Genomic DNA, 27,733 nt, shown 5'->3' with positions numbered 1-27,733 from the left:
CTCCATCACTCTCCTTCTTGGTCAAATAGCCCTTACCCAGCCTGGAGTTGTGTTTTGGGTCATTGTCCTGCTGACAAACCAGATGGGATTACGTATTGTTGCAGGATGTTGTGGTAGCTATGCTGGTTAAGTGTGCCTTGAATTCTAAATAAATCACTGACAGTGTCACCAGCAAAGTACCATCACACCACCTCCATGCTTCACGGTGGGAACCACACATGCAGAGATCATCCATTCACCTACTCTGCATCTCACAAAGACATGGCGTTTGGAACCAAAAGTCTCACATTTGACTCATCAGACCAAAGGACAGATTTCCACAAGTCTAATATCAATTGCTCATGTTTCTTGGCCCAAGCAAGTATCTTCTTCTTGGTGTCCTTTAGTAGTGGTTTCTTTGCAGCAATTTGACCATGAAGGCCTGATTCACGCAGTCTGATCAGAACATTTGTCTGTTACTTTGAACTCTGTGAAGCATTTATTTGGGCTCCAATTTCTGAGGTTGGTAACTCTAATGAACTTATCCTCTACAGCAAAGAACTCTGTCTTCCTTTCCTGTGGCGGTCCTCATGAGAGCCAGTTTCATCATAACGCTTGATGGTTTTTGCGACTGCACTTGAAGAAACTTTAAAAGTTCTTGAAATTTTCCGGAGTGACTGACCTTCATGTCTTAAATTAATGGTGGACTGTCATTTCTCTTTGCTTATTTGAGCTGTTCTTGCCATAATATGGACTTGATCTTTTTCCAAATAGCCCTATCTTCTCTATACCACCCCTGCCTTGTCACAACGCAACTGACTCAAACGCATTAAGGAAAGAAAGAAATTCCACAAATTAACTTTTAACAAGGCACACCTGTTAATTGGCATGCATTCCAGGTGACTACCTCATGACGCTAGTTGAGAGAATGCCAAGATTGTGCAAAGCTGTCATCAAGGCAAAGGGTGGCTGCTTACCTCCAACACAAAATATTTTATTTGTTTTAACACTTTTTTTGGTTACCTGATTCCATATACGTCAAAACTACGTCTTCACACTTATTCTACAATGTATAAAATAGTAAAAATAAAAACCCTGGATTGAGTAGGTGTCCAAACTTTTTTGACTGGTACTGTATGTAAATGTGATTTGGTTTCCTGTGGTGTGTGTGATTTATTTATTACAAAAATGTCTGAACAGTTTTTGCTTTGTCATTATGGTGTATTGTGTGTAGATTACTGAGGGGAAAAAATTCATTACAGCTAGTTTTCGCCTCCCCACTCAGACTCCCCCCAGGCAGTCCCAGCAAAATTCTTGTTTGCTTAAGAAATATTGTTTTGCTAAAAACCTATTTTTGTCAGTTTCATGGAAATCTATTACAGTGAGGTTTTTAATAGTTATCCAGAAATGATTTGATATTGATATAAAAACAGCTGCGTTTCCTTAAGAATCCAGGGGAACCAGCTTCTAGTTTTAAAGCGTACTAATAACCTGTTCAAAATGCTCTATGGTCTTATCAAGAAGGAATTTACAAGATAGATTGGATTCTATTATTTTTGTCAATAAGCAGACGCAGTTATTAATTGCCCTAAGGGGACAAGTTGTATTGAATTTATATGTAATTATTGAACTGTGGTGGCATTTGTCCCCCGGATTTGCAACTGTGAAAAATACTTAATGACAGTTCAATATCAACCAAAACATTTGATGTGTAACTGTGTATCAATGACAAAACATAATGCAAGTGGTTTATACTGCAAAACTTTTTTTGTATTATATAAAGTACTTACGGCAGGAGAACTCAAACCTTTGGCCTGGTGGGCCCTGGACTGAACAAATAGACATGTTTTATTTAGAATTATAAACTGGGTTGTTTGAGCCCTAGATGCTGACTGGCTGACAGCCGTGGTATATCAATCAGACCGTATAGCACGGGTATGACAAAACATGTATTTTTACTGCTCTAATTATGTTGGTAACCGGTTTGTAATATCAATAAGGCATCTCTGGAGTTTGTGGTATATGGCCAATATACCACGGCTAAGGGCTGTATCCCGGCACTCCGCGTTGCGTCGTACTAAGGAACAGCCCTAATGCCTTGGTATATTGGCCATATACCACACCCCCTCGTGCCTTATTGCTTAAATATAAAATGTAAAACATTGCATTTTAGGTCTTGAAACGACTGCTTTTTTTAATGAAATTACAATTCAAACGTTAATCAAATCATAGCAATAAAATTTGATACCTAATACATTCTGATTACCAGTATTAAAGATGTATTACATTTTTACCATTGCAACCAAGTTTCTAAGGGCAGTTTTAAAACAAATTTCATGTGATTCTACTTATTGTGTCATGGAATAGAGAGAAAATGTTGCAGTTTTAATTCTACATCCTTGCAGTTCTACACATTTTGCCATAGCATATGTACATGGCATAAGCCATCTGAGTGAGAGACTAACAAAATCAATGGGGGGCCCCTGGAAGTCAGGGCCCCTGGGCATGTTCCTTTGGTTTCCCCTCAGTAATTTGGCTATGATTACTACAAGGTTTAATTAGCTGGCTGGACCAACTTACCTAGCAATCTATAAAATGTTAGGTGATATGGGCTAATAGATTGATTGTCAGTGGCTGACATAAGAGGAAAACTGCTGATGCGCTACCAAATGTCGATTTGCATGTTGTGTATTTTGCAATGCTATCGCTCCTGACTTCCTAATTATACTTTTTTGAAAGATAGACATACTGTACAGTATAGCCCTGGTGAGAGTTGTCATTCAAATGAAACGATTCCAACTTTAAGGCCTCGTGCTTCTTTTTGGCCGTCAAATAAGTTAAACTGTCCTTTTGTAAGTACATTTTACAGAGAAACACGTATACATTTTAAAATGTATATTAAACGACCGCATTTGAATGACTTTGACGATGCAAATTTGAGACTCATTCTTAGCCTACAAAACAAGAACCCGGAAGTAAAAATGCCACGTCATTTCATGGTATATAGCTAAACTCTTGTGACAGAATATAAACACAAATGTAGACATCTGTTGCCGATACTTGCTTCATCTTAGATAGGGGAACAAACATTTTCCGGGTAAGAGCACAGCATCACTGATTCTCTTGACGAATCAAGGTAGTGATCGAAGTGGAGGCCAGATTTTACATAGTGGGGAGGGGCTGAATCTCCCTTTTGCACTCAGATTTTAACCCCCAAACATAAACCAAGTAGTTAGCTAGATAGTGCACACAAGATTTGGTTCTGGGTTCAGAGATTTATGAAAAATAAAAGGAAAGTTGACATGAAACAACTACCGTATGTACATTTTAAAGTAAGTGAAACACATTTACACTTTTGATTGTTTTTAATAATATGCAAAGGAAAATAAACAAGGAACACAACATGTACACTAAGACCTACCTGACAAATCATATCAATAGCTGAAAATGGACAATCAATTTACAGGTTACGGGTGGGGGTCATTCTTAAATAGACTCATTCAATAATAGTCACTTCACATAAGAGACGTTGTAAAAATACAACAAACTTTAAAAGATTCGGTAACACCATTTTGATGGTCAGAATTGCCTCATATCTTTAAGAAGTCATGCAACTTTGCATGTTCAGCCATTACATTTTGTAACAGACATAAAATGTCAGTAACATGTACACAAAGTAATTGTACCATTTACACAAAAACAGGTTAATATACAAATGTATACATTTATACAGCTATGTCCATTTTGACTTTTTAATATATTTGTGATGTCATTTACTTGTAGGCTTATATGGACATTTCAATGTTGGTCTACCATGGTACATTTTAAAGTAATGAAGTTAATGATGGAAAATCGTTTTTTTGCTTGACAGAGCAATCCTGTTCTCCAAGTCAATCTAAAAATGTTGAAAACATGTATAATGATAAACAAAATAGTAATTGCATGATTACTGGGTGTATAAAGAGAAATAGCTTTATCTTTGATCATTTCCTTAAATCTATTTACCTCAGAATTCAAGTTAAGTAATGTGGACTCAGTATGGTAGACACAACTGCTGCTCATTTTACTTTACAGATTATTTAAAAGTTACATGAACTGTAAAATAATATATGGTATAACATCTATGCTTTTTTAAGGCAATTATATGGCCTTCATATTTAGGGCCCTATAAAATCTGCAGACATCACAGAATCCAGACATAAACGGATTTCAACAATATTCAAAAGTGTGTTGAATTTAGTAGAATAGGAATCAAATGTTTATTTGCACAAGTTCCTCACAAGATATGAAAATGATGCATCTGTTATTTTTTTTCCTGAAACTTTCTGAAGAAGCAATGGCATGTGAATGCCCCTGTCTGTGTGGTGGCCGCACTTTGTGTAACCAGTTAGCGATGCTAATGATAACTGTATTGTGGGTATTGTAATTTTTACAGTGCAAAACAAAAATTGAAAACCAATCTGAAATCAGAAAACGTAAATGGGGAAAATACTAAACTGAATTTGACAAAAAAAATATATATATAATTATAGGGCCCTATAGTACATTTTGAATTCGTACTCAAAGATATTTTCCAATTTGGGTTGCCTGATTTGAGATGTTTTTTAAGGAAAACCCTGTAATGAGTATATTTTCTTCTCAAGATGAGTAACAAATGAATAAAACAATACCAATCAATGTACAGTATGTACCCATGGTTTTAACAAATTGTCATCTGATGTATTAAACATTCAAATTAACAATGTCATTGCTTATAGGCATAGCCGATGTCTCTCCAGAAGAGAAAATGTCATATTTTCAGGTGAGCAACGTGTACATTACACAACTTCTGTAATGTACACGTGTCTTCATTTGCGGTTTTTACCAAAAGCATTTTGCCATTTTGTTTAGCACTTTGGACAACTGCTAATGTAAAAATAACTTTATAAAATACAATTGATCGATTGTTTGTAAGGGAAATAGTATATTTATATACATGCTACTGTTTGAAAATTGCAATGGGGTTTGATTGAATTGAGCTACTTGGAGAATTGCAGTCCATTTTTATAAGAATTATGGTCGTCAACAACAAATATTTCTCACATGTCAATTGACAGTAATATGCGTTATAGAGAAAGGGTTTAAGTCACAATGTAAATACAGCTTTATGCACAAGCTATTGAAGAGATATACACTCAGTGGCCAGTTTTTATTCACCCCTTTCATGAAATGGTTCTTCCTACCGACAGTGAGTCACGTGGCTGTGGCTTGCTGTATAAAGAAGGCAGGCGGGCATTGAGGCATTCAGTTACTGTTCGATTTAATGTTGGGATGGGCAAAACGAGTGACCTAAGTGAATTTGAGCGTTTGTCGGTGCCAGGTGCACCAGTTCTTATCCAGAGCGTCTAACAGGAGCAATTAGGGTTAAGTGCCTTGCTTAAGGGCACATGAACAGATTATTCACCTTGTCAGCTTGGAGATTCCAATCTGTCAGTTACTGGCCCAACGCTCTAACCACTAGGATACCACCATTTGTTCAATCAGATGTCGAAGACCATGAAAATGGGATCTTTCTGGAGTTTTTTCTGTTTTCAAGATATCTACATGAAGATTTCAGCATTTTAAAGGCATATAATTACATTCTTAATGTGATAATGCATTTCATCTAGTATGAAACTTTGATTTTATTAAGTAATTTAAGCCACAGTTGGCATATAAAAACAAAGACAGGGAATTTGTTGAGTTAAACTATTGTTTTGTGCTATCCTTGAATCCAAAGTTTTATTTTGTTGAGGTATCTGAACAAAAATGTCACTCAGTTTGAACTAATGACTATATGAATGGACACCATTCATTCCTATGTGAAGACTCAATAGAGCATTTGAAGCCAAGGAAGCCTGTTAAGATGGCGTATCATGCGTACATAACATGCGCAGTTTGAGCTTCTCCAGGAAGTGACGTTACAGGCTAGCTCTATGCTGCCCCCTCTCATTGAGTAACTAAAGTTGAAGGCTGACTGGGATACTGCAGGCTGCCATTAGCTACTAAATTGTCCTTGGGCGATTTTTTTTTTTTTAAATAATTGGTTCGGGGACATACATTTGGTGTAATAGAGGTAATTATTGGCACCATGATTGTTATTTTTTTACACGATTGACCACGAAGATTGCTATTTTCCCATTCACTATAATGGGGGATCCTGTTTTCTTCAAACAATGCCTGCAGTACCACGGTCGGACTTGAACTTCAAGGCTTCAACGAGAAGAGGCATTCGTTCTCCCCTGGTTTGAACATTTGTTTGCATTTAATGGACCTCATTATAGAGCAATTGTTGGTTACAAATGGCTACATGAATTTGGCATGCTATGTCCCCCCCACCTCTAAAACCAGAGATCCGCCCCTGTTGTTTTCAATAAAGATTAAATCATTCTAACATCTACAAACACATGGCGCATGCACCTCTGTATGTTCTGATGAACTAAAGAATGCAAATATTCAGGCCGCGTTAAACCTTAGAGGATTTTCAGCATTGATAGATTATGAGTATGTTCAGTTTGACCAACTAACTTGGGCACAGTACTATCATGTGTGACGCAAAAGAGTCATCTGAAACTACATGCAGACTAAATGTGCAGCCAAGTTTTAAAAGCTTTCATACTATAATTTACTTTTAAATAACTCAATAGAGATCCACTGCCACTGAAAATATTCTGTAAAGTTATTCATTCCAATTGTCTCACTTTGTGTCTGGAATTAGTTAGTCACTTTGGGTGAATTGATGAAAGTATGACCGTACCATTAGAATTACTGTTTGTTCACTACCTAAATAACTAGCAAGAAAGTTTTAAATACTGTACAATACATGTAGTGATGTATGCATTGTATATGTATATTGAAAATAGCATTGTTGTACACCATAGTCAGTCAGATACAACCGTTGAGTAGTTAGCTAGTAAATACAGATAGACTCTGTATGTAAGAGTATACTGCAAATGACTGTTTCACATTCCTTTTGGTAATATATATATTTTTTTTGCATAGCACAATCTCATGAAAGTTCCTAAAGTAGAGATATGCATAGCTATGTTTAACTGTTTCTGCATTTTGTTTAGTTTTGTCTTCATCTAGTCAATGGATGATACTCTTCTGTTTCTTACATTTGACATAACACTACTAGTCTTGTGTATTTTTTTCTTCTTGAAATACAGGACAGATTGGGCTGTCAACAAGGTGACACCTTGCAACTTGAAATAAATGCTAAAACCTTGCTGCCCTTCTGAGAAAATTATCTCAATTATGTTTGCTAAGCGGCTAAACTACTGTAATGATACAATGATTTCAGAAATGGTACATTGAGCTATTACATAAAAAAAGGGAGCGAGAGAACATTACAAGGGAAACACTACAGAGCCTTGGCTGAAGTATATAGAGGCAGCTTGGATTGGATTTTTCTCAGTATGATGGCAAATCCTGCTACTTGTGGAACAGGATTGGTTTGGCCAAGCCTGCCAGGATCTTTGGCAAATGTACTGAGATTATCTCTGCAATCATCTCTGGAAAGTTGACCTTGTTGGGCAGAGACTGGGCCTGGACAAACAGATCAAATGTAAACTGCTGGAGTTTCCTCACAACCTGGGGGTTGGAAAAATGGACAGCGACAAGACAAAAGTTACAATTCTGTCACATTCTACAATTTTGCTTTGGAAAACAAAGTAAGAATTTCATAACTTAGAATGTATGATAAAATCTGCTATGACAACAGAATAAATCAAATACAGTTATTGAGGATACACATTGTCTCTCACCGGTTGGAGGGAATCCATGAGACGGGTGAGTTGATACAACCTCTGAGAGCAGTTGGACTTCCTTCCATAGTTAATGACGCGACCAAGTTCATTGATGTAGGTCAGCCGCAATTCATCAAAGTACTTCTGACTCTTCAGACCGTCCACTGGAACTGCAAATGAGACCGCATGTAGTTGTTTTGTCCACAATATTGAATCTCTGTTGTTAAACTATAAAAAATGCACTGTTTGGTTTCAATGGAAGCTACACTATACTATATATACTAAAGTATGTGGACATCCCTTCAAATTAGCGGATTTGGCTATTTCAGCCAAACCTGTTGCTGACAGGTGTATAAAATCGAGCACACAGCCATGCAATTTCCATAGACAAACATTGGCAGTAGAATGGCCTTACTGAAGAGCTCAGTGATTTTCAATGCGGAAACTTTCTGCCCTGCTAGAGCTGCCCTGGTCAACTGTAAGTGCTGTTATTGTGAAGTGGAAACTTCTAGGAGCAACAACGGCTCAGCTGTGAAGTGGTAGGCCATGCAAGCTCACAGAACGGGACCGCCGAGTGCTGAAGCACGTAGCGCGTAAAAATCATCTGTCCTCGGTTGCAACACTCACTACAGAGTTCCAAACTGCTTCTGGAAGCAACATCAGCACAAGAACTGTTGTCGGGAGCTTCATGAAATGGTATTCCATGGCCGAGCAGCTGCACATAAGCCTAAAATCACCATAGCGCAATGACAAGCGTCTGCTGGAGTGGTGTAAAGCTTGCCGACATTGGAGCAGTGGAAACGCGTTCTCTGGAGTGATGAACCAATCCCACTTCACCATCTGGCAGTCCAACGGACGAATCTGGGTTTGGCGGATGCTAGGAGAACACTACCTGCCCCAATGCATAGTGCCAACTATAAAGTTTGGTGGAGGAGGAATAATGGTCTGAGGCTGTTTTTCATGTTTCGGGCTAGGCCCCTTAGTTCCAGTGAAGGGAAACCTTAATGCTACAGCATACAATGACATTCTAGACAATTCTGTGCTTCCAACTTTGTGGCAACAGTTTGGGGAATGCCCTTTCCTGTTTCAGCATTACAATGCTCCCATGCACAAAGTGAGGTCCATGCAGAAATGGTTTGTCAATCGATGTGGAAGAACTTGACTGACCTGCACAGAGCCCTGACCTCATCCCCATCGAGCACCTTTGGGATGAATTGGAATGCCGACTGCGAGTCAGGTCTAATCACCCAACATCAGTGCCCGACCTCACTAATACTCTTGTGGCTGAATGGAAGCAAGGCCATGCAGCAATGTTCCAACATCTAGTGGAAAGCCTTTCCAGAAGATTGGAGACTGTTATAGCAGCAAAGGGGATACCAACTCCATATTAATGGCCTAGATTTTGGAATGAGATGTTCGACGAGCAGATGTGCACATACTTTTGGTCATGTAGTATATCTCAAATTGCACTCCATTTCGACAGCATTATGAAAATGGCTTAGAGGAAATTGCTTGCAAGTCAATTTCATGAAAGAAGAAATACACAATGTGATGCTTTCTATAGTCTGTTAATGGACCTCTCAGCCTTTGTCTGGGCAACAACACTCACTGATGCTGAAGAGGAGCAGGGCCTTCATGCAGAGGAACTCTTCCTGAGTGACTTGCAGCAGGACAAACTCCTGGGAGAGGTGTCTCATCCGTATGCAGTGATCGAACATGCTGGAGATGTGCATCCGATGGCTGGGGACGTGAGAAAAGAGGAGGAACAGGGTGAGATTGAGTATATTGAGAATGAGCCAATAAAAAGACTGGGGGGGTAGCCTATGGGGAATATATTAAGAAAGGAATCACCTGTTGCTATGAGAGATTATGTATAGAGGGGGCAAATAGATGAGAGGATAAGATGGTGAGACCAGTATGTGAAACTTATGATTACAAAATTAGCGTCCTCCCTCTTTTTGAGGATAGTTATATGTGACCTTTGACCTACTGCTAAGCAGGCAAATATGGTTGTAATGATGTCATCTCAACCAGTTGTGCCCGCAGGGTATACCGTCTGAATACAGGATTGCAGTGATTGGTACTGAATCTTTTTTATTTTTATTTTTTGCAGTTAATAAAAAAACAATGTAATGTGGAGATGTAGCTACTGGAAGCTCACACACATTTTTTGCATAAAGAAGTATGAAAGAATTTCCTTTTTCGGCATCAGACCTGCCTAATTCTCACTTGAATCATAGTTTTTGTGTTTCATAGGCTAAATGACACATTCTGTTAACATCTGACTCAGAAGTGATCTGTTCTTGCAATTTGTAGTCTATGACATTTCAGATCTAGATATGATAAATATTACAAAATAGTTTGGATGTAGTGAACACATTTTTTCGAAGTAACTTTAAGTAAACTATATTTTACTCAAGGGTAGCTTTAGTGTAGCTTAACTTCTTCCAGTGTGGTAGCTTGGTAAACTATATAATCTTCCCCAACACTGCTTATAGTACATGTTAGAAGGTTATATTCTCTATATTACTTAGCTACATGGATCAATGCTAATAAGGGTGCTCTAGTTCCAACATTTTATATTACCAATAATAATGCATTCATTATAGGTAATATACACTACATGACCAAAGGTATGAGGACACCTCCACGTCGAACATCTCATTCCAAACTCATGGGCATTAATATGGGGTTGGTCCCCCCCTTTTCTAGTATAACAGCCTCCAGTCTTCTGGGAAGGCTTTCAAGTAAATGTTGGAACATTGCTGCAGAGACTTGCTTCCATTCAGCCACAAGAACATTAGTGAGGTTGGGCACTGTTGTTGGGCGATTGGGTCTGTCTCGCAGTCAGCGTTCCAATTAATCCCAAAGATGTTCAATGGGGTTGTGGTCAGGACTCCGAGCAGGCCAGTCAATTTCTTCCACAAGAATCAAAAAAAAAAAGATTCTATATGGACCTTGCTTTGTGCACGGGAGCATTGTCATGCTGAAACAGGAAAGGGCCTTCCCCAAACTGTTACCACGAAGTTGAAAGCACAGTTTCGTCTAGAATGTCATTGTATACTGTTCACTGGAACAAAGGGGCCTAGTAAGCTTTGCACCACTTCAGCCGACGCTTGTCATTGCGCATGGTGATTTTAGACTTGTGTGCGGCTGCTCGGCCATGGAACACCATTCATTTCATGAAGCTCCCGACGAACAGTTCTTGTTCTGACATTGCTTCCAGAGGCAGTTTAACTCGGTAGTGTGTTGCAACCGAGAACAGACTATTTTTGCGCGCTACGATTCAGCACTTGGCGGTCCCGTTCTGTGAGCTTGTGTGGCCTAGATGTTTCCACTTCACAACAGCACTTACAGTTGACCAGGGCAGTTCTAGGAGGGCAGAAATTTGACAAACTGACTTGTTGGTGCCATATTGAAAGTCACTGAGCGTAAGGTCATTCTACTGCCAATGTTTTTCTATTGAGATTGCATGGTTGTGTGCTCGATTTTATACACCTGTCAGCAACAGGTGTGGCTGAAATAGACAAAACAAACTAATTGAAGGCGGGGTCTACATACTTTTGTGTATATATAGTGTAAATCTGTGCACATTCCTCAGTAATGAATTACATTAAATGTTATTGAACTCCCTCAGTCATCTATGATACTAGCGTACTCAGTAATATTCAGATCTGAACTACCCTTCAGAAAGGATTCACACCCCTTGACTTTTTCCATATTTTGCTGTGTTTCAGCCTGCATTTAAAATCTATTAAATTGAGATTTGCTGTCACTGGCCTACACACAATACCCCATAGTGTCAAAGTGGAATTATATTTTTAGAAATGTTTACTAATGAATTACCAATGAAAAGCTGAAGTGTCTTGAGTCAATAAGTATTCAACCCCTTTTGTTATGGTAAGTCTAAATAAGTTCAGGAGTAAAAATGTGCTTGACAAGATACATAATAAGTTGCATGGACTCACTCTGTGTGAAATAATAGTGTTTAGCATGTTTTTGATTGACTAGCTCATCTCTGTACCCCACACATACAATTATCTGTAAGGTCCCTCAGTCGACCAGTGAATTTAAAACACGAAGACCAGGAAGGTTTTCCAATGCCTCGCAAAGAAGGGAAATTAAATATAAATGTTACTGAAAGCCAGGTTTGTAAGCCCTTGTGCACATGTAATTCTAGACATATCGGTGAGAAAGATAGAGTGAGAGAAAAAGAGAGAGAGACAGGGACAGAAAGAGATGGACAAAAAAATGAAAATTGGTATCTGTCATACTTATTACAGCCAACTCACTGGAGGAAATCTCCACCAACATAATGGGGACAACACTGAGTTGGTGGCCCTGGTGGTAATAAGGTAATTTAGAGGAGATAATTGAATTCACTATCACATCGTATCACATACTCATTGAAAACAAGGTCCGGAGCGAAATAGAGCATTCTGCCGTTGGCATTCTTGTAGGACCTCCATCCCAAGCCGAACACCATCACCCCCATCCATGAATGCTGGATGACTGTCATTTGGTCCTCCACATGCAGATTCCGAAAACCTGAGAAGAAAATGAATAACCACATGGAAATGGATAACCATCATTGATTACAATATAATTATCAAAATATGATAAATGCCTTCACTACCTCCAATGTGCTGCAATGCCATTGCAAACTTGTTATAAATCAAATGACATCTTCTAAATAATTAACTTATCAAGGACAACATGGAAATACATTCCTTCTATTCCAGTACTGTACCTGGCAAGCCTTTGGCCCACTTGACCACTTTGACAAGTTGGCGCTCCCCGAGTTCGTTGAGGCTGGTGAGCAGCGCTGCAGCTGAGTCCGGCTGGCATTGGTCATGTCCTGCATTTACCACCTCTGGCTCAATGGACTCCAAGATGTTAAGGAACACCAGCTGGGAATGGAAGCTCAGGCCGGATTGGGGAGAGACTCCCTGGATGGCATCAGTGGGGCCTTGGGTGGGCAGATCCTCCTCCAGACTCTTCAGCTGTACAATCTTCTTCAGTTTACGTGCTACATAAGGTCAAGAAATGGGACACGGATGAGTAATGGTAGAAGAATAGTGTAATATTTGGTGCAGCTGTTGTAAGAGAAAAATTACAAGATTATGTTATAATACTGTTTATGCATCTCTAATAGCTTTGATGAGTACTCTCTCATCTGTGTCTTTGGGACTGATTGGGCCTCTGGAGCCTCTGGACTATTGATTCATGACTTGGTGATTAAAAACCTACAGCTGGCATTCCATAGATAAGATGTGGTGTGTGTGACCCGAGATAGAGATAGCCTGGAGGAGTATAACAATCCCTTATTGCGTCTAATCATTCTTGCATCTGGGAAATGGCACCGGGTGCAGATGCCCACAGGAGATTAACCCAAGGTGACTTATGATGCCCCCGATCAGCATTGGAGGGGTGGAACCAGCCCTGACTAAGCATTTTTAGGTCTCCTATAAAAGATCTGTTTTTTTTCATTAAAGGTTAAACTCTCAGCAACACACCTGAGAGTGTGCGGTAGACCAGCTTCATTATTGCAATATTAAATAAAGATGATTGTTTGAAGAAATGACAAAGTCTCTCTCAGTTTTCATGAATTTCCACAACACTGTTAACAATTGCCAAATCAGAGGAAAGGAAAACGTAAGAGGAATGAAAGTTTAAATATAACAAAAGAACAACAAAGAAGGACGTACCAAGGGAGAGCATACTCTTGACAGGTGAGACTAAGAAGATATGTCACACTGTAAGCTATAGTGAAAAGCCAACTTGTTTCAAATAATATCCCATTCAAAGTTTAATTATGATATACAGTGCCTTCGGAAAGTATTCAGACTCCTTTACTTTTTCCAAATTTTGTTACATTACAGCCTTATTCTAAAATTGACTAAATACAATGTTTCCACATAAATCTACACACAATACCCCATAATGACAAAGTAAAAACAGGTTTTTAGAACTGTTTGCTAATTTATATGAAAAAAAATATCACATTTACGTAAGTATTCAGACCCTTTAACTCAGTACTTTGTTGAAGCACCTTTGGCAGCAATTACAGCATCAAGTCTTCTTGGATATGACGCTACAAGCTTGGCACACCTGTATTTGGGGAATTTAGTTGGTTATCTACTTTGTGCATGACACAAGTAATTTTTCCAACAATTGTTTACAGACAGATTATTTCACTTATAATTCTCTGTATCACAATTTCAGTGGGTCAGAAGTTTACATACACTACGTTAACTGTGCCTTTAAACAGCTTGGAAAATTCCAGAAAATGATGTCATGGCTTTAGAAGCTTCTGATAGGCTAATTGGCAAGGCCTACCTTCAAACTCAGTGCCTCTTTGCTTGACATCATGGGAAAATCAAAAGAAATCAGCCAAGACCTCAGAAAAAAATGTGTAGACCTCCACAAGTCTGGTTCAACCTTGGGAGCAATTTCCAAACTCCTGAAGGTACCACGTTTATCCGTACAAAGAATAGTACGCAAGTATAAACACCATGGGACCACGCAGCCGTCATACCGCTCATGAAGGAGACGTCTTTGGTCTCCTTGAGATGAACATACTTTTGTGTGAAAAGTGCAAATCAATCCCAGAACAACAGCAAAGGACCTTGTGAAGATGCTGGAGGAAACGGGTACAAAATTATCTATATCCACAGTAAAATGAGTCCTCTATCGACATAACCTGAAAGGCTCAAGGAAGAAGCCACTGCTCCAAAACCGCCATAAGAAAGCCAGACTACGGTTTGCAACTGCACATGGGGACAAAGATCATACTTTTTGGAGAAATGTTCTCTGGTCTGATGAAACAAAAATAAAACTGTTTGGCCATAAAGGGGGATGCTTGCAAGCCGAAGAACACCATCCCAACCGTGAAGCACAAGGGTGGCAGCATCATGTTGTGGGGGTACTTTGCTGCAGGAGGGACTGGTGAACTTCACAAAATAGATGGCATCAGGAGGCAGGAAAATTATGTGGATATATTGAAGGAATATCTCAAGACATCAGTCAGGAAGTTAAAGCTTGGTCGCAAATGGGTCTTCCAAATGGACAACGACTCCAAGCATACTTCCAAAGTTGTGGCAAAATGGCTTAAGAACAACAAAGTCAAGGTATTGGAGTGGCCATCACAAAGCCCTGACCTCAAACCTATAGAACATTTGTGGGCAGAACTGAAATGGCGTGTGCGAGCAAGGAGGCCTACAAACCTGACTCAGTTACCCCAGCTCTGTCAGGAAGAATGGGCCAAAATTCACCCAACTTATTGTGGGAAGCTTGTGGAAGGCTACCCGAAATGTTTGACCCAAGTTAAACAATTTAAAGGCAATGCTATCAAATACTAATTGAGTGTATGTAAACTTCTGACCCACTGGGAATGTGATGAAAGAAATAAAAGCTGAAATAAGTCATTCTCTCTACTATTATTCTGACATTTCACATTCTTAAAATAAAGTGGTGATCCTAACTGACCTAAGACAGGGAATTTTTACTAGGATTAAATGTCAGGAATTGTGAAAAACTGAGTTTAAATGTACACTGCTCAAAAAAATAAAGGCAACACTTAAACAACACAATGTAACTCCAAGTCAATCACACTTCTGTGAAATCAAACTGTCCACTTAGGAAGCAACACTGATTGACAATAAATGTCACATGCTGTTGTGCAAATGGAATAGACAACAGGTGGAAATTATAGGCAATTAGCAAGACACCCCCAATAAAGGAGTGGTTCTGCAGGTGGGGACCACAGACCACTTCTCAGTTCCTATGCTTCCTGGCTGATGTTTTGGTCACTTTTGAATGCTGGCGGTGCTTTCACTCTAGTGGTAGCATGAGACGGAGTCTACAACCCACACAAGTGGCTCAGGTAGTGCAGCTCATCCAGGATGGCACATCAATGCGAGCTGTGGCAAGAAGGTTTGCTGTGTCTGTCAGCATAGTGTCCAGAGCATGGAGGCGCTACCAGGAGACAGGCCAGTACATCAGGAGACGTGGAGGAGGCCGTAGGAAGGCAACAACCCAGCAGCAGGACCGCTACCTCCGCCTTTGTGCAAGGAGGAGCAGGAGAAGCACTGCCGAGCCCTGCAAAATGACCTCCAGCAGGCCACAAATGTGCATGTGTCTGCTCAAACGGTCAGAAACAGACTCCATGAGGATGGTATGAGGGCCCGACGTCCACAGGTGGGGGTTGTGCTTACAACCCAACACCGTGCAGGACGTTTGGCATTTGCCAGAGAACACCAAGATTGGCAAATTCGCCACTGGCGCCCTGTGCTCTTCACAGATGAAAGCAGGTTCACACTGAGCACGTGACAGACGTGACAGAGTCTGGAGACGCCGTGGAGAACGTTCTGCTGCCTGCAACATCCTCCAGCATGACCGGTTTGGCGGTGGGTCAGTCATGGTGTGGGGTGGCATTTCTTTGGGGGGCCGCACAGCCCTCCATGTGCTCGCCAGAGGTAGCCTGACTGCCATTAGGTACCGAGATGAGATCCTCAGACCCCTTGTGAGACCATATGCTGGTGCGGTTGGCCCTGGGTTCCTCCTAATGCAAGACAATGCTAGACGTCATGTGGCTGGTGTGTCAGCAGTTCCTGCAAGAGGAAGGCATTGATGCTATGGACTGGCCCGCCCGTAACCCAGACCTGAATCCAATTGAGCACATCTGGGACATCATGTCTCGCTCCATCCACCAACGCCACGTTGCACCACAGACTGTCCAGGAGTTGGCGGATGCTTTAGTCCAGGTCTGGGAGGAGATCCCTCAGGAGACCATCCGCCACCTCATCAGGAGCATGCCCAGGCATTGTAGGGAGGTCATACAGGCACGTGGAGGCCACACACACTACTGAGCCTCATTTTGACTTGTTTTAAGGACATTACATCAAAGTTGGATCAGCCTGTAGTGTGGTTTTCCACTTTAATTTTGAGTGTGACTCCAAATCCAGACCTCCATGGGTTGATAAATTGGATTTCCATTGATTATTTTTGTGTGATTTTGTTGTCAGCACATTCAACTATGTAAAGAAAAAAGTATTTAATAAGATTATTTCTTTCATTCAGATCTAGGATGTGTTGTTTAAGTGTTCCCTTTATTTTTTTGAGCAGTATATTTGGCCAAGGTGTATGTAAACTTCCGACTTCAACTGTATATTTGAGATTCTTCAAAGCAGCCACGCCTTGATGACAGCTTTGCACACTCTTGGAATTCTCTCAACCAGCTTCATGAGGTAGTCACCTGGAATGCATTTCAATTAACAGGTGTGCTTTGTTAATTTATGGAATTTCTTTCCTTCTTAATGTGTTTGAGCCAATCAGTTGTGTTGTGACACAGAAGATAGCCCTATTTGGTAAAAGACCAAGTCCATATTATGTTAAGAACAGCTCAAATAAGCAAAGAGAAACGATAGTCCATCATTACTTTAGGACATGAAGGTCAGTCAATCTGGAAAAGTGCAGTCGCAAAAACCATCAAGAGCTTTGATGAAACTGGCTCTCATGAGGACCGCCACAGTAAAGGAAGACCCGGAGTTACCTCTGCTGCAGAGGACAAGTTTATTCGAGTTACCAGCCTCAGAAATTGGAGCCCAAATAAATTCTTCACAGAGTCTTCAACTGGCAGCTTCATTAAACAGCACCCGCAAAACACCAGTCTCAACATCAACAGTGAAGAGGCGACTCCAGGATGCTGGACTTCTAGGCAGAGTTCCTCTGTCCAGTGTCTGTGTTCTTAATCTTAATCTTTCTTTTTATTGGCCAGTCTGAGATATGTCTTTTTCTTTGCAACTCTGCCTAGAAGGCCAGCATCCCGGAGTCGCCTCTTCACTGTTGACGTTGAGACTGCTGTTTTGCGGGTACTATTTAATGAAGCTGCCAGTTGAGGACTTGTGAGGAGTCGAGCTCTTCAGTTTCTTGGCAATTTCTCGCATTGAATAGCCTTAATTTCTCAGAACAATAATAGACTGACGAGTTTCAGAAGAAAGTTCTTTGTTTCTGGACATTTTGAGCCTGTAATCGAACCCACAAATGCTGATGCTCCAGATACTCAACTATTCTAAAGAAGGCTAGTTTTATTGCTTCTTTAATCAGGACAACAGTTTTCAGGTGTGTTAACATAATTGCAAAATGGTTTTCTAATGATAATTTATATATAATGTTGTAAATGTCGGAGAGACAGACAGCAAGGTTTATACAAATCTCGGCTGTTAAACTAAATGTTAGTCTAAAAGAAATGTGAGAAGGTCGAGATAGATGCTTTTTATAGTGGAGATCAAGTTTATAAGTTGCCTGGCTGGGCTGATGAGATAGCGGATTGCGCAGTCAGAAGGAACAGAGTAAATAGGCATTTTAACGTCATTGATTTACCCGGTGGCAACTGGGTAAACAAAATGTTTGAAAATGTATAAAAAAAACATACCTTATTTACATAAATATTCAGACCCTTTGCTATGAGACTCAAAATTGAGTTCAGGTGCATCCTGTTTCTTTTGATCATCCTTGATGTTTCTACAAGTTGATTGGAGTTCACCTGTGGTAAATTCAATTGACTGCACATGATTTGGAAAGACACACACCTGTCTATATAAGGTCCCACAGTTGACAGTGCATGTCAGAGCAAAAACCAAGCCATGAGGTCGAAGGAATTGTCCGTAGAGCTCCGAGACAGGATTGTGTCGCGGCACAGATCTGGGGAAGGATATCAAAAAATGTTGGCAGCATTGAAGGTCCCCAAGAACACAATGGAAGAAGTTGGGAACCAACAAGACTATTCATAGAGCTGGCCGCCCGGCCAAACTGAGCAATCGGGGGAGAAGAGCCTTGGTCAGGGAGGTGACCAAGAACCCGATGGTCACTCTGACAGAGCTCCAGAGTTCATCTGTGGAGATGGGAGAACCTTCCAGAAGGACAACCATCTCTGCAGCACCCCACCAATCAAGCCTTTATGGTAGAGTGTTCAGATGGAAGCCACTCCTCAGTAAAAGGCACATGACATTCTGCTTGGAGTTTGCCAAAGGGTAGCTAAAGACTCTCAGACCATGAGAAACAAGATTCTCTGGTCAAGATTCACCTTCCAACAGGACAACGACCCTAAGCACCCAGCCAAGACAACGCAGGAGTGGCTTTGGGACAAGTCTCTGAATGTCCTTGAGTGGCCCAGCCAGAGCCCGGACTTGAACCCGATCTAACATCTCTGGAGAGACCTGAAAATAACTGTGCAGCGACGCTCCCCATCCAACCTGATAGCGCTCGAGAGGATCTGCAGAGAAGATTGAGATAAATTCCCCAAATACAGGTGTGCCAAGCTTGTAGCGTCATACCCAAGAAGACTTGATGCTGTAATTGCTGCCAAAGGTGCTTCAACAAAGTACTGAGTTAAAGGGTCTGAATACTTATGTAAATGTGATATTTTTTATTTATTTTTTATATAAATTAGCAAACAATTCTAAAAACCTGTTTTTACTTTGTCATTATGGGGTAATGTGTGTCTGATAAGGGAAAAAACATTTTCATCCATTTTAGAATAAGGCTGTAACATAACAAAATGTGGAAAAAGTTAAGGGGTATGAATACTTTCCGAAGGCACTGTACACATACACTCAAACACACAGCCAACGATGCTGTCCCATGTATTGTATACAGAGACTGGACACTTCCTGTTTCCTTGATACTGTTTTTCAAACTGTGTATTTATATACTGTTACGGCCCCTCCTCTGCAGTGCAGGGGCGGTTCCTCCTGCAGGCAGAGGAGGGTCGTTAGTGATTTGAGCCACCTGGGCTCAGGGTATTTAATTTGCTTCACTAACCACTCTTCTCTCTCTCTCTGCTCCTCCAGGTATGATCCTGTTTTGTTTGTACCTTTGTAGTTTTACGTAGTTTCCACTCAGTCATATTCACACACACAGATTCATGCATCCCTGCACTTTACATACACCCTACGTTATGACATTTCCACATCTCATTCCTTTTTCTTTGTTTAAAGTTAATAGTTTTTGGTTTATAATAAAGAACCTTTTTGATTGGCCTATACCTGTTGTTTGTGTCCCCTCATTTTTGCCACAGGCTATGAGCCGGCCTGTGACAAGTGGGGGCTCGTCTGTAAATTAAAGTTAATTGTACTTTAGTCTTACTTTAGTATTTTATTTTACTTTAACATTTTGTCATTGTTGGTTAAGGTTTTGTCTAGATTGTCTTTGCTTTATTATTGATACGTTTGTTTATTTGTAATTTGGCTTATTTGACTATTGTTTTATAGTTAACTTGGGTTAGTTTAGTTCAGATTGCCAAATTTTTTGTTTGAGGGGATGTTTTGGTTGGGCCAATATTGTTGAAGAGAGCGTTGAGAGCCATGTGTTCTTTTGGTTCAGTTAGCTTGGTAGCTAAATTTGGTTAGCAATTCACTCTGGGTTTTTCTGGGTTTTTGTTCAAGTGGGAGTCCTCTCCTGTTCAGGCTTATCGAGTGTCAATAGGAGGCTTGTGGTGTTTTTGTTTTAGGTGGCAGTGAATGTGGGTAGAGCTTCCCTTTTCCTTTTCCCCTACATCGGCTCGGGAGCACCTCCGTGGTTATGGGGGGGCCGCCAGTTCTGGTTATCTTTTCCACTCCACTGGTTTTGTGTGCATAAAACCCCACCACATGTGACTGCACAAAGACCAGGCCAGTAAGTTAGTTGTTTTTGGAGGATAGTGGGGTGTGGCTCCTGTCCTTGAACCCAGACTGACAGCAGGTGAGTTGTGTATTTTTTGTTGTTGAGCATTTGTAATAGTTGTATTGGTTGAGGAAAATGTCTTCCATTCTGAGTAGTTTTGTCCAAGCTCCTTCAGAGGTAGCCTTAGAGTTGTGTACTAAGGAGCAGTTAATTGAAATTGCTGAACATTATCAGATTGAGATTGTTGATTAAAAAAATTAAAGAGACTGTTAAAGCTAAATTAAAGCAGGGTCTTAGGGAAATAGGTGTTTTTTTGGGGGTCAGTCTGCTAGTAGTGAGGGTACAAGTTTTCAGTCTAGCCCTTCATTAACTTTTGAGCAGCAGAGGGAGATGTTGCAAATGCAGTTGGAGATAGCATTTCTCAATCGCGCTAATAGACCAGAAGGACTACCACAGTTTGATGTTTCACAAAATCTTTGTTTGTTGCCTAAATTTGATGAGTCAGATCCAGACACATACTTTGCTTTATTTGAGCGTATTGCGGAAGCTAGAGCTTGGTCAGATTTGGACATGACTGTGTTGTTGCAATGTGTACTTACAGGTAAAGCACGTGAGGCTTTTGCAGCACTGAGTGTAGCTGACAGTAAAGTGTATGCTAAAGTTAAATCAGCAGTTATGAAGGTCTACGAGCTTGTGCCAGAGGCATATCGTCAACGTTTTCGTTACAGGAAAAAGTTAGATTCACAAACCTATTCTGAGTTTGTTCGTGATTTGACTTCTGCATTTAATCGTTGGTGTACAGCTTCTGAAGTTAGTACTTTTGAGGGTCTGTCTAATTTGATTGTGTTAGAACAGTTAAAAAATTCTGTGTGTGACCAGGTTGCTACATACATGAATGAACGTAAAGTTAAGTCTCCAAGTGATGCAGCAGTCCTTGCAGATGAGTACAGTGGCAATATGTATATTGTTACGTCATGCCAATAAAGCGAATTGAATTGAGTAGAGGCTAACACATAAAAGCCATTTTGAGTCAAACAGTGACATGTACCATAAAAATAACTTTACTTCTAGGAATAGTAGGTCACCTTTTTTGGAGCTTCTTTCCAAAGGCCTCAGCAGAAGTTTGGGTCTGGAGGACTTAAAGCACCGGTTAATGCTAATACCTGTCGCTACTGTTTAGTTGAAGGACATTGGAAGAAAGATTGTCCTCTACTTAAATCAAAAAAGTCAGGTCAAGTTAAACCTGCTGTGATGGCAGCTCCTGTTTCAGCCTCTGACTACCAGGGTGAGCTTTTTCAGCCACTAGTTGAGTTTGATTCTCAGTCTTCCCATTGTGATTTTTCAGCCTTTATTTCAGATGGTGTAGTGTCCCTGGTAGATGGCAACCAAAATGTTTCAATCGAGATCTTAAGAGACACTGGAGCTTTAGATTATTTTATTCTGGAATCTGTTTTGCCGTTCTGTAAGGATTCTGATACTGGCAGTTGTGTAATGGTACGTGGTATGGGTTTAGTTCCATTCTCTTCTCCTTTACATGAAGTTACCCTAAAATGTGGTCTGGTAGAGGGTGATGTAGATGTTGGGGTTAGACCCCAGTTGCCAGTAGAGGGAGTCCACATGATTTTGGGGAATGACTTGGCAGGTAGTAAGGTGTGGGCAGATGGCAAACTAAACATCTTTACGAAGCAACCTTCAGTGTCCCCAGCAAGGGTATCTCCAGATCGCAACTGTGTATCTCCTGAGGTATTTCCAGTTTGTGCTGTTACCCGTGCTGCCTCTCGTAATAAGGTTGAGAGTAAGCCAGAAAGTCTTGAGTTGCCAGTCATACTCCAGACAAAACAGTTGAACCTTTTTGATTGGCCTATACCTGTTGTTCGTGTCCCCTCATTTTTGTCCCCTCATTTTTGTGGACCTTCAATGCTGCAGAAATATTTGGTACCCTTCCCCAGATCTGTGCCTCGACACAATCCTGTCTCGGAACTCTACGGACAATTCCTTCAACCTAATGGCTTGGTTTTTGCTCTGACATGCACTGTCAACTGTGGGACCTTATATAGACAGGTGTGTGCCTTTCGAAATCATGTCCAGTCAATTGAATTTACCACAGATGGACTGCAATCAAGTTGTAGAAACATCTCATATCAGAACTCAGGATAAGACCCAGATGCAGACAGCTAGAGTCACAGATGTGTATTGACCTAAACAGGGGGCAGGCAAAAGACAGGTCAAAGGCAGGCAGAGGTCCATAATCCAGGGCAGAGTCAATAAGATACAGAACAGCAGGCAGGCTCGGGGTCCGGACAGGCAGAAGTACGTTAACCTGTCTGGGCTAGGGGGCAGTATTTTCACGGCCGGATGAAAAACGTACCCAATTTAAACAGGTTACTACTCTGGCCCAGAAACTATAATATGCATATTATTAGTAGATTTGGGTAGAAAACACTCTGAAGTTTCTAAAACTGTTTGAATGGTGTCTGTGAGTATAACAGAACTCATATGGCAGGCATAAACCTGAGGAAAATCCAAGCAGGAAGTGGAAAGTCTGAGAATTGTAGTTCTTCTTTTGATTCTCTATTGAAGCTACAGTGTCTGTGGGGTGACGTTGCACTTCCTAAGGCTTCCATTGGCTGTCTAAAGCCTTCAGAAAGTGGTTTGAGCATTCTCCTGTCACTGGGCAGATAATAGGAGCTCAGTTTCTGAGTGGATTGCCTAGCAACAAAGGGATTGGATATGCGCAGTCACGCGAGCACGCCGTTCCTTCTTTTTCTTCTTGAATGAATATGCTATTGTCCGGTTGGAATATTATCGCCATTTTACGTTAAAAATACCATAAAGATTGATTTTAAACAGCGTTTGACATGCTTCTAAGTACGGTAATGGAACATTTTGACTTTTCGTCTCTCGTTCCGCGCTCGCGCGTTATGCCTTTGGATAAGTGATCTGTACGCACAAACAAAACGTAGGTATTTGTACATAAATATGGATTATTTCCAACAAAAACAAAATTTCTTGTGGAAGTAGTAGTCCTGGGAGTGCATTCTGACAAAGATCAGCAAAGGTAAGAAAATATTTCTAATACTAATTCTGAGATTAGGTTGCCCCGAACTTGGCGGGTGTCTGAATAGCTCACCGTGATGGCTGAGCTATGTACTCAGAATATTGAAAAATGTGCTTTCTCCGTAAAGCTATTTTAAAATCTGACACAGCGGTTGCATCCAGGGGTAGTCTATTTATAGTTCTTTAACCTGTTAGGGCTAGGGGGCAGTATTGACACGGCTGGATAAAAAACATCCCCGATTTAATCTGGTTACCACTCCTACCCAGTAACTAGAATATGCATATACTTATTACATATGGATAGAAAACACCCTAAATTTTCTAAAACTGTTTGAATGGTGTCTGTGAGTATAACAGAACTCAAATGGCAGGTCAAAACCTGAGAGATTCCTTTACAGGAAGTGGCCTGTCTGACCATTTCTTGAACTTCTTTTCCATCTCTATCATTTACTAAGGATCTCTGCTCTAACGTGACACTTCCCACGTCGTCCATAGGCGCTCAGAGCCCGGGAAAAAACAGAATGTCGTCATTCCAGCCCCAGGCTGAAACACATTATCGCCTTTCTCAAGTGGCCGATCAAGGGACACTGGGCTTATGCGCGTGACCCGACCGCCCCCGCCTTTGGGATTTTTTCCTCTGTTTGCCGAAAAGGACATTCCCTGTCGGAATATTATCGCTTTTCTACGAGAAAAATGTCGTAAAAATTGATTTTAAACAGCGGTTGACATGCTTCGAAGTACGGTAATGGAATATTTAGAATTTTATTGTCACGAATTGCGCCATGCGCGCGACACTTCTTTACTATTTCGGATAGTGTCTGGAACGCATCGAACAAAACGCCGCTATTCGGATATAACGATGGATTATTTTGGACCAAACCAACATTTGTTATTGAAGTAGCAGTCCTGGGTGTGCATTCTGACGAAGACAACAAAAGGTAATCAAACTTTTATAATAGTAAATATGATTATGGTGAGTGCTAAACTTGCCGGGTGTCTAAATAGCGAGCCCGTGATGCCTGGGCTATGTACTTAGAATATTGCAAAATGTGCTTTCACCAAAAAGCTATTTTAAAATCGGACATATCGAGTGCATAGAGGAGGTCTGTATCTATAATTCTTAAAATAATTGTTATGCTTTTTGTGAACGTTTATCGTGAGTAATTTAGTAAAATGTTAGCGAATTCCCCGGAAGTTTGCGGGGGTATGCTAGTTCTGAACGTCACATGCTAATGTAAAAAGCTGGTTTTTGATATAAATATGAACTTGATTGAACAAAACATGCATGTATTGTATAACATAATGTCCTAGGGTTGTCATCTGATGAAGATCATCAAAGGTGAGTGCTGCATTTAGCTGTCTTCTGGGTTTTGGTGACATTATATGCTGGCTTGAAAAATGGGTGTCTGATTATTTCTGGCTTGGTACTCTGCTGACATAATCTAATGTTTTGCTTTCGTTGTAAAGCCTTTTTGAAATCGGACAGTGTGGTTAGATTAACGAGAGTCTTGTCTTTAAATAGCTGTAAAATAGTCATATGTTTGAGAAATTGAAGTAATAGGATTTTTAACGTTTTGAAAATCGCGCCACAGGCTGCCAGTTGCTGTTACGTAGGTGGGACGCAAGCGTCCCACCTAGCCCATAGAGGTTAAATAATTGTTATATATTTTGTCAACGTTTATGATGAGTATTTTTGTAAATTGATGTGCACATTCACCGGACGTTTTGGTGGGAATATATTTTCTGAACATCACGCGCCAATGTAAAATGCTGTTTTTGGATATAAATATGAACTTTATCGAACAAAACATACATGTATTGTGTAACATAATGTCCTTGGAGTGTCATCTGATGAAGATCGTCAAAGGTTAGTGCTTCATTTAGCTGTGTTTTGGGTTTTATTGACACATGTCCTTGCTTGGAAAATGGCTGTGTGATTATTTTTGTCTATGTACTCTCCTAACATAATCTAATGTTTTGCTTTCGTAGTAAAGCCTTTTTGAAATCGGACAATGTGGTTACATCAAAGAGAAGTGTATCTTTTTAAAATGGTGTAAAATAGTTGTATGTTTGAAAAAGTTGAATTATGACATTTTGTTGTTTTTGTATTTGCCGCCCTGATATTTCACTGGCTGTGTCCCGCAGGTGGGACGCTAGCGTCCCACATAGCCCATAGAAGTTAACAGGTCAGAGTCAGGCAGGTACAGAACGGCAGGCAGGCTCGGGGTCAGGGCAGGCAGAATGGTCAGAACCGGGGAACTAGGAAAAATAACTTGAGAAAGCAGGGAGACTGGAAACACGCTGGTAAGACCTGACAAGACGATCTGGCAAGAGACAAACATAGAACACAGGTATAAATACAGTGGGAATAATGAGGAAGATGAGCGACACCTGGAGGGGGTGGAGACAAGCACAAAGACAGGTGAAAAAGATCAGCGTGTGACAGTACCCCCCTAGGGGCGCATACCTGGTTGACCAGGGTGCGGGCGTTGGAACTCAGCGATGAGGCCTGGGTCCAGGATGTCCCTAGCGGGGACCCAGCACCTCTCCTCCGGGCCATAACCCTCCCAGTCAACCAGGTACTGGAATACCCTGCCCCGCGGTTGAACCTTCAGGAGGCGTCTCACCGTCTACACCGGTTGGCCATGGATGAGACGAGGGAGAGGGGTGGGCTTGGAAACAGGAGACAAAGGGCTGTGAGACATAGGTTTGGGATTGACAGAGTGGTGGGATTGACGGAGACAAGGCAGCGAAGAGTCATCTCCAGGTCTTGATTGGCTTGCTCCGACTGGCAGTTGGACTGGGGGTGGAACCCGGAGGATAGGCTGGCCGACAACCCAATGAGCATGCAGAATGCCTTCCAGAATGGGGACGAGAACTGAGGACCCTGGTCGGAGACCATGTCCACCGAGAGTCCATGGATCCGGAAGACTTGCTGCACCATGAGCTGGGCCGTCTCTATGGCAGAGGGTAGCTTGGGGAGAGGAATAAAGTGCGCGGCTTTGGAAAACCAGTCCAATACTGTCAGGATGGCGGTGTTGCCATCAGACGGGGGAAGACCCGTGACGAAGTAAAGGGATATGTGAGCCCAGGGACAGTGAGAGACAGGCAGTGGTTGAAGGAGACCAGCCGTTGCTTGCAGAGGAGTCATGTTCTGCACACAGACCGTGCAGGCGGAGACGTCCGGGACCGTTGGTAGGCCACCAAAAGTATTGCCACACAAAGGCCAGGGTCCAACGGGAGCCTGGGTGGCAGGCAAGCCTGGAGGAGTGGGCCGACTCCAGGACCGAGGAGGGGATAGCATCAAGCACAAACATCCGGTTATCTGGGCCCCCCCGGGGTTCGGCTGGGAATGCTGCACCTCACGGATCTGCGTCCCTATTCCCCAGCTGAGTGCCATCGCTAGACACGAGGTGGGAAGGATGGCCTCGGGATCCGAGGGTATAGCCGCGAGGGTGTAGCCGCAGGGTTTATAGCGGCGTGACAGACTCTGCGCGTCAATGTTTTACCTGCTGAGATGGCCGCAGTGCTTGCGGAAGTGTCAGAAGAACAAGAGAAGTTAATCTCAACTACAGAAGTTGCTCATTCACAGAGACTGCTGGCTCAAAATCATGAAAAGAATGGTCAATCAGGTTTGCTGATTGAATGTGTCAAGATATCGTAATATCTCCTTGGATCGGATTCTGCACCGAGAGGTTTCGAAAGTATTTTTCCCAAGGCGTGCTTTCGACAGATGCCCCTCGTGGATGACTGTGTTGCAGTTAGCATTGGGGAAAGACAGTGTGGTCAGTGGGGAAGGCACTGTGACCATACATGGCTGCTGTTCCAATCCATCAGTGGGAGTAACCGATCCATCAAGTCTGCTCCGAGTAGCAGGGGTTCAGATTTGAGGCTGGTAACATACACAGGGTGACCAAGCGATACATCCTGGAAGTGTAATGCTTGCATTATTCTCAATGTGAGTGGCGAGGTTGTCTGAGTGAAACCTCGAAGTGTAGTTTCGCATCATTCTACGTTTAACCAACGTTTAGTTGGCTTCAAAACCCTTTTGAGATCATTGAACAATGTTTGAGGGATAAGCGATATTGTCGCGCCCGAAACAATTAGCAAATGACAAGTTAAGCAGTCGTTTGCAACAACGTGATGTGCCGTTTCCGTTCAAGGTGAAAGCAGATCGACTTTCGGATTTTGAGTGGGCTTGGCTTTAGCGACGCTTTTGACCTTTTTCTTTGCAACTTTTGTATCAGAGTCTATAGACAAAACCTGTG

General features: G+C 41.4%; 1 protein-coding gene across 1 annotated transcript in view; it reads right to left on the bottom strand.

The window, feature by feature from the left end:
* Positions 1 to 3,239: 3,239 nt before the first annotated feature.
* The window catches only part of LOC106567785 (androgen receptor), a 66,474-nt gene continuing 41,980 nt past the window's right edge, over positions 3,240 to 27,733 (bottom strand). The window contains exons 4-8 of the mRNA XM_014137515.2: positions 12,496 to 12,774; positions 12,149 to 12,293; positions 9,355 to 9,485; positions 7,764 to 7,915; positions 3,240 to 7,590 (exon numbers count right to left, since the gene is read on the bottom strand). Of these exons, the coding sequence (XP_013992990.2) occupies positions 7,432 to 7,590; positions 7,764 to 7,915; positions 9,355 to 9,485; positions 12,149 to 12,293; positions 12,496 to 12,774 (866 nt within the window). The 3' untranslated portion in view covers positions 3,240 to 7,431. The remainder of the gene's footprint in view (positions 7,591 to 7,763; positions 7,916 to 9,354; positions 9,486 to 12,148; positions 12,294 to 12,495; positions 12,775 to 27,733) is intronic.

The sequence above is a fragment of the Salmo salar genome, chromosome ssa13 (genome assembly GCF_905237065.1).
Source record: "Salmo salar chromosome ssa13, Ssal_v3.1, whole genome shotgun sequence".
NCBI lineage: Eukaryota > Metazoa > Chordata > Actinopteri > Salmoniformes > Salmonidae > Salmo > Salmo salar.
The sequence above is the reverse complement of the archived record's forward strand: the minus strand, read 5'-3'. Positions and strand labels throughout refer to the sequence as shown.